The 7,660-nt window shown below is 42.8% G+C and overlaps 1 protein-coding gene across 1 annotated transcript in view; it reads right to left on the bottom strand.

Annotated features, from left to right (window-relative positions):
• Positions 1-1,082: 1,082 nt before the first annotated feature.
• Positions 1,083-7,660, bottom strand: part of psma6a (proteasome 20S subunit alpha 6a) — an 8,385-nt gene continuing 1,807 nt past the window's right edge. The window contains exons 4-7 of the mRNA XM_063224042.1: positions 7,049-7,204; positions 5,563-5,741; positions 2,047-2,141; positions 1,083-1,422 (exon numbers count right to left, since the gene is read on the bottom strand). Coding sequence (XP_063080112.1) covers positions 1,365-1,422; positions 2,047-2,141; positions 5,563-5,741; positions 7,049-7,204 — 488 coding nt within the window. The 3' untranslated portion in view covers positions 1,083-1,364. The remainder of the gene's footprint in view (positions 1,423-2,046; positions 2,142-5,562; positions 5,742-7,048; positions 7,205-7,660) is intronic.

Raw genomic sequence — 7,660 nt, 5'->3', positions numbered from 1 at the left:
ACAAAAAATGCAAATCAAAACCTGTCTGTCGGCAAAGCACTTGCAAGATCAGGCAGACTGGAGGGGTGATGTGTGCAATTGAACTGTAGAAACATCTGCAGAAAACTGACTTGTGAACCGGATTATAAGGAGAAAAAAAATCCTGCATCAGCAAACAACATCAGATCAGGTCCCTTCAGAGCCTCACCGAAAGACTGGCCAAGAGCGTTTACCACCAGGCCATTAGACTTTTGAATTTGCAGGACTGCTGAGGAACATTACTGTCTTAAATGTTATCCATCTATCCTTTGGACATTCTGTGTGTGTGTGTGTGTGTGTGTGTGTGTGTGTGTGTGTGTGCGTGTGCGTGTGCGCACGCGCGTGCGTGCGTGCATGTTTGAGAGAGAGGGGGGGGGGTGTTGTATTATGCACTTAATCTCTGCTGCACTTTAAGTGGGATGGGGGGGATGGGGGGGGTCAAGCACTGGTGTCACTTTTACCTCGTTTTGCACTTTACTTGGAAACCTGCTACTACTAAGTATTGTACCCCAAACACAATTTCGTTGCCTTTTTGACAATGACAATACATTCTTGAATCTTGAGATTACTTCGAATGATTGAGAAATTATTATAATTATAATTAGTGATTACAAAAGCACTACCACATTGGCTGCAATGAGCAAAGGCATGTACAGAAAAGGCAGGTGCAATACTTGGAATGAAACAAAAACGGTGACACTTGACCGTTGGTGGATCAATTGTGTTCCGGTATTGCATTACACCCAGAGGGAGGATTTACAAAATATGAACTGCAACTTTTGAAACAGTAATACGATTCTTCGACACCTCCCTAACAGACTGTACAGAGGCAGATCTGGCAGTGAACCTCTCTCAGAATAAGGTGCATTGGCAAATAAAGACCTCCTAAGAGCTGAGACGACAACTAGTCTGAAAGTCTAATTTATGGCAGACTAAGTGAAAGTCTGTTAATAATGTATTTCAGAATTTCAGGTTCCAACATAAGCGATTGATGCAGTTCGAGTTCATTTATGGAAAGATGCACAAATCAGCCAGCAACTTTAAAAAAAGACCTCAAAGGCATATTTTTTTCTCCAAAAAGTTATTTATTGAACCAGAAATTGAAAAAGCTAAATAAACAGCAAAAAAGGGGCCTGTCTGGCTGGCTAGCCGTTCCATGCTACAGCAGCCAGTTGAGTTGAGTGTGTGTTGTGTGTCGTAGTGCTTCCTGGGTCAGGGGGTCAGGGAGGGACACAGGGTTGATGTTTGGGGTGCTAGGGGGGGTGGTCAGGGTGGTTTACTGCCCTGCGCGGCTCTGGGGGCGAGCCCATTGCAGCACTGCTCAAGAAGACCTCGCCGGCTCTTCATCACTCCCTCTCTGACAAGGACACCAGGTGGACGTCAATCTCTGCCTCGCTTAGAATCCTGGCCACACACACACACACAAAAACAAATGGATGAGAATTATATACAACAACATTTGCATTTTCCCCGATGTTCACTTCATGTTATGTATATTTGAAGAAGGAGAATCACTTTGTAGTAGCACAATGCCTGAAAGAGAGACAGAGAGCAAGAGAGAGCGAGAGAGCAAGAGAGAGCGAGAGAGCAAGAGAGAGCGCGAGAGAGAGCGCGAGAGAGAGCAAGAGAGAGCGAGAGAGAGAGAGAGCGAGCGAGAGAGAGAGAGAGAGAGAGCGAGAGAGAGAGAGAGAGAGCGAGAGAGAGAGCAAGAGAGCGAGAGAGAGAGAGAGTGGTAGAGAGTCACTGCACGGTAAACTCAATAACATTTCCCCTCAACTTCTCGCTCGTGCTGGTTTTACGAGTGTCAACCTGAGACCTTCTGGTCACCCTAGCACTCTCTCTCTGCAAGAAGACTTCCTGTTTTCTTTGAGAGAGAGGCAAAAAAAGAAAGAAAGAAAGGGGAGTGAAGGTAAGAGAGACACAAACGCAGAGAGCGAGAGCGAGAGAAAGAGAGAGAGAGCGGGGAAGAAAGAGCTTTGATGTGCTACTACAGAGTGACACAGTTCCCACGAACACTGTAGTACCAACCTGAAGTTGGGCTGATCCTTGGTGATGACGCCGATCTCGATCTCTGAGGGCTTGAAGTCGATGGAGAGCACGGTGGACAGGCATGTTATGGCCGTCTGTGGGGTAACACAGGAAGTAGTCACTTTACGGGGGCGCTAATGCACACCTCTCATATACCAAACAATGAATGGGCATCAAATTATGGCATTCGGGGACCCAGGTTCAAATGAGAGTCATTACCAATTCTATTTTATGCCTTACTCACTTCCTCTCCAAATCTTCCCTGCCATATCAATACACAATAAAATACACACCATAATGACACAAAGGCCATAAATATTATAATATGACAAGTTGGTTGCTTTGGTGGCTAAACGCATGGTGTTCATTCGGATATATTAAGACACATATCAATAAAGGAGTTTTGAACTTTACTTGAAGTGCCTCCGTATCTCCTCCCTCTTTAGCCCATAAAATATACTTAAAAACAGAGTACCGGTAGTCATTATGTGACAGGACAACAGGAAATGGGTACAGCACATACACAATGAGCTGGCAATCAAATCCCAAGTGAACGCGAAACCAAACCAAGACGCTCATTCCGAATCTGATTTCATATAGTGTAGCGCAGTTAGTGTACGCTCCTTTTTCGAGTCGAGTCATTAGACGACGAAACTTACGCAATAGTGAGTTTCTTTGAATTTTTGGGCCTGCTTTTCCGAGAAGTGAAGCCGTATGGTGCATCATATCAGCACTGCAAGCAATTATACACTGATAACATTGTACACTGGTGTGTGTGTGTGTGTGTGTGTACGCACGCACCAGGAAACAGTAATCACAAGAACATGCAATCATATCTGAATTTCATGACATGGCCATCTAACATGCCATGCCAGACTTAGTTGACCGAAACTTTCATCGTTCTGAAATTTCCCTCCCATCCTGAACTGTATGTGTGTGCACTGCTTCGTCATTTCAAGTCAGACCCATATAAACGTCATAAGGTACCATCATTGACCACCATTATAGACCAATACCAAGGTTGTTAATCCTTAAAAGATATAGACAAATAAAAACAAGCACAGTGGACATATGGACCCTAATCAGTCTAAATAACAGACATTGTATTTATTAAAAAAGACTCCAGACACAAGGTCACAGACACTGATGCTGAATGCAGATAAAGGCGAAGTATGAAGTCAGTTTTATCTCCACTTCACTAAAATGGTTGCAATGCCCAATTTGACCATATCTATCATTATTACATAAAATACCAAATACACTGTTGCTCACAGGGCTTCGAACCGGTTCAAGGAACGAAAACCGAAAACGGGAACGAACGGAATTTTACGCAATTTTATGAGGAGCAGAAACAGAACGAAAACGAAATGGTCATCAACTGTTCCTGAACAGAAACGTTAATCTGAAATCCACAAAACCGGTTAATAACGGTTTATTTTGTTCTCTATATTTTATAAAATTTCACAAAAACATACCCTGAAGCATACTTTGAAGTGTTTGCGCTGTAGAGTTAAACAGGAAATTGGAGATATTTGTCAGCAACAGACCAGCTACACCATATCTACACCATGCAGGGTTAGGAATTATAGCGCAAGATCTCCATATGGATAAAACTTACAGCCAGGTAAGGAGTTTAGCACGTATCCAGAAATGTTTTTGATAAGAAATTATTCATAGGCTACAGTAAGTCTGTAGGCTATATGTGGGAGGGATAGCCCATCTGAATGTTTTTGGATGCGGCCTGTGATTTAGACTATTATTTTTGGGGATAGAGTAGCTATTGTGTAAATCAAGGGCAAATAATAATGGGTACGTCTATTCTAGGTATAAGGTACAGTCCATAAAAATAGACGTGATAGGCCCGCAAAACACTTCCGGGAACGATAAGAACGAACAATATTTTGCGTTCCGAACCGGTTCAGGAACGAAATTTTGGTGGCGGAACGAATTCAGGAACGAAAACGCTAAATAAAGGCCTACCTGAACCGTTCGGAACGGAATGATTGAAAAATAATTTCGTTTTCAAGCCCTGGTTGCTAATACTCTGTGAAGTGGCTAGTTCAAATCTCCCCAGTGCTTAAAGGTGCACTATGCACTAGGGATGCAAATTATCGATTAATTCATTAATCATTAGTTGATAGTCTTATCGATTGACTTACGATTAATTGATAAGCGGCGTTTTCCCCCCAATTTCATGTTAATTAAATGTTGATGTTTCTCGGAAAAAAACTACTAATTCTAACAATTTTAATTAAAAATTGAGATAAAATACCACATTTAAATGAATTCTATTTAAATTATTTAATCCAAAGGTGATTTACATATTTCCACTATTCACACCCCTCTTCACACACACTATTCACATGCCCATTTCACCTGGGTCTGTTGTCAGTTGAATTGTCAATTAATTGCGATTAATGTTTTTTAATCGATTAAATCATTGATCGATTAAAGTCGATGAATCGATTAATCGTTTGCATCCCTACTATGCACCTATTGTAACCATGTTGCTCAATGAAACTGTCTGCCAATTGCCAACCTTGATCTTTTCATGAACATTTACTAAGTAATTAACTGATATTTACTAGCATGACAAAAGTACAGGGAATTTTGCAGCTAAAAATTTATATTTCTGGAAATTCAAACCGGCAGACATGGAGAGGACCCTCCTTTTCATGTATGAAAAGTGCAATTTTCCCAATCATAATGAATGCTCAGAATTTGATGGCGGTGATAAGTATTTGTGGAAAGGGTAACATTTGTGGTTGGGCAGCATGAATTCTGGAAATAAACTACTAAACATATTAAGGTTACTGCACCTTTAAGTAGAAAGCAAAATACACATTATAACTCCAAAACCATTCTGATAATTAGGAAATAGCATCTGGCCCACTGCCTCTATTCATCTGTGCATCTCACCAATTTCATTATTTAATATGAAATACTGTACTATTCTATTTTCTTCCACTGGTGGTAAACCATCAATGTGATTGACATCTGTATGACCGTATGAGCCTGGGATCCAAGGGTCGCTGTGCTTTGGTTGGGTTTCACATTCATTATTCAGCAATACCCACCCACCAATATGATGCAATCTATGACATGCAACTTTGCAAAAGCGTAATTCGCAGAAAACTTTAGGGCGTCTTGTCTCCCAGATATCTCATTTCTTTCATTGTTTTCATGTAGCATAGAGTTTCAAGAGCATTCAGTCCTTGAGAGTGACAGATTGTCACTGCAAGTGATGGCAGTTTGAAAAACATTTCTGTATTGAAGAAGGGCGAATGACAAAGACCTCTGTCGTAAACAACAGATATCATAAATCAGCCTTTTCTTTGGGACTTTAGGACATCAAGAACCACCTCTCGTATACACCCATCCCAAAACTCACAGCCACACCCAGTAATACTTTCAACACTGAGAGACAGAGCAGACATACGCCATCCACCCACACACCCACACACACATATATATCTGCACACCCACACACACGCTCTCGAACGTACGCTTACGTACCTCAACTGTTTGCTCAAATGTCCAATCCAGTTTCTTCTTGACCTTCTTTTCCAGGAAGCTGGTGGCTTCCGTCTGCTTGACCCCGGCAGACGTGGCTTTGAAGCCGCAGTAGTAGCCGGCGGGGTCACACTTGTAGAGCTGAGGCCCCAGCTCCTCATCCATCCCAATGACAATCATACCTGCACAGAAAAACACAACACATCAACAAACCATATGCCTGAGGTTCGTCATTCATTTGGGGATTGTGTGGCGCAGCGGGGCAACATGCTGAACCACATATATGGGGGCAGTATTGCCGATAGGAGACCCATGATTGAATCTATCCTACGTCATTTCCCAACCCAACCCCATCCGTCTCTCACACTAGTTTCCTGTCTCCACCTGAATAAAGGCTAAAGACTCCAAAACAAATAAATAATAATAATGACAAAAATAATTTATCCATTTATCCATGATGCCAAAAATGTTGAGATGTAAGCAACTGGGCCTCTCAAAGCGATGACGGCTTGAGATCCAGTTGCTTACGACTAAACTCCTGAAATAATACACAAACCCCATCATCAAAAAAGTCATTCAACCAGACGACAATCACACCTCGATCTCAAATACAAAACGTACAACAAACCACACACAATCAGAAACTTCCACTGTGTCAGCATCTTACAGCTACACTTACACAGGCAGCTTAAGTGATGTGACATTTCACAAGCGTCCTGTTGGAAACTACTGACTTCAGCAAGACATGACTGAAGCTCTACGCCGCCACTCTGCCCACAATGACATATACACATGTGCAGCCTCGACCTGGTGCTCTACTTGTGTTTTTTCCAATAGATTACCTTTCCTTTTGTTTTGATACAGCACAAACAATTGCTGTAAAAGCTAATTACTGGTAGTCTATTGCAGAGTAACCATGAAGTCTTATGTTTCCAATAGAAGACCCCACCCCTTTTTGTTTTGATACAGCACAGACGGCTGCTTCAAAGATAACACATCTATCGGAGTGGAACCACGAAGCATGAACTTACGTGCACATTTGTGTAGGCCATGTAGTTGTTGTGAACTGGGTTACAGTCAAATAACTACAGTAACTAGTAATCATGTTGTGGAACGTTGAGTACATAAACAGTCATATTTAAATTGCAGCATCAGGGCTGTGCATAATTAGCCTTATTATAATCGACGTTCAATTCTCTTCGAGACTTGGTCTGACCAAGAGCATAACAATTAACGTTTCCCAAACGGCATGGTTGACCTGCCTCCCTTGGTTTGTTTATGGTTGTTTGCTTATCGACAGAGCGGGAGGAGTTCCCGTATTTACGGGTACTCAGAAAGTACTTGCATTGCTCTTGACCTGACTAGTTGCGTCACTAGGAGGGCACAGCCTGGCTAGTGCATAATCATCTTCAAATGTGTCTTGTATAACCAACACCTGTGTAGGTCATGTAAGTTAGGCACGTTTGAGGGTTTACTAGTAGATACTTACAGCAACCCAGCGGCCTCATCTCTGCGTTTTGGGTGTACACCTGAGAGATGTCAGCGATGCGCTTGCATAACATGTCCACGGGGATCTCATAGCCATACTTGTATTGCCAGTTGGCTGCCTCGTAACGGGCCCTCTGCACCTGGGATCTGCTGTCCGCTGGAGAGAGAGAAAGAAAGAGATAAAGAAATAAAAAATAGAGAGGGGGGAGAAAGAAAGAGAGATAGATGCATGATGGGTGTGACGGAGGTCATCTTGCACCTGTTCACCCCCCTCGGTGATCGAACCTGCATCCTCGTCAACTACAACAGTTCGGCAATGGGAGACACAGTACGATACCGCTGGGCCAAGAGACTAGTCTATCGGCCCAACGGCACGAGACTGTATGAAGTTATCGGAGGGAGGTTTACCAACGTTCCACGCCAACTCTGTGCTAGTTAGCCTCCGTTACACTCTCCCCCTTAAGGGCTCTACATACTTCACGTGCGCACTTTGGCGCGTTTGGCACGAGAACCATTAATGACGTCATCACTTGCGCCAGACTATTCATACTTCAAAAGCGCTTTCGCTCGCATTGTCGGAAGTGCCCTCTGCTGTTCATGAGAGAAACTGCAG

This window comes from Engraulis encrasicolus, chromosome 19 (genome assembly GCF_034702125.1).
Source record: "Engraulis encrasicolus isolate BLACKSEA-1 chromosome 19, IST_EnEncr_1.0, whole genome shotgun sequence".
NCBI classification, from domain to species: domain Eukaryota; kingdom Metazoa; phylum Chordata; class Actinopteri; order Clupeiformes; family Engraulidae; genus Engraulis; species Engraulis encrasicolus.
This window is presented reverse-complemented; position numbering and strand designations above follow the sequence as displayed.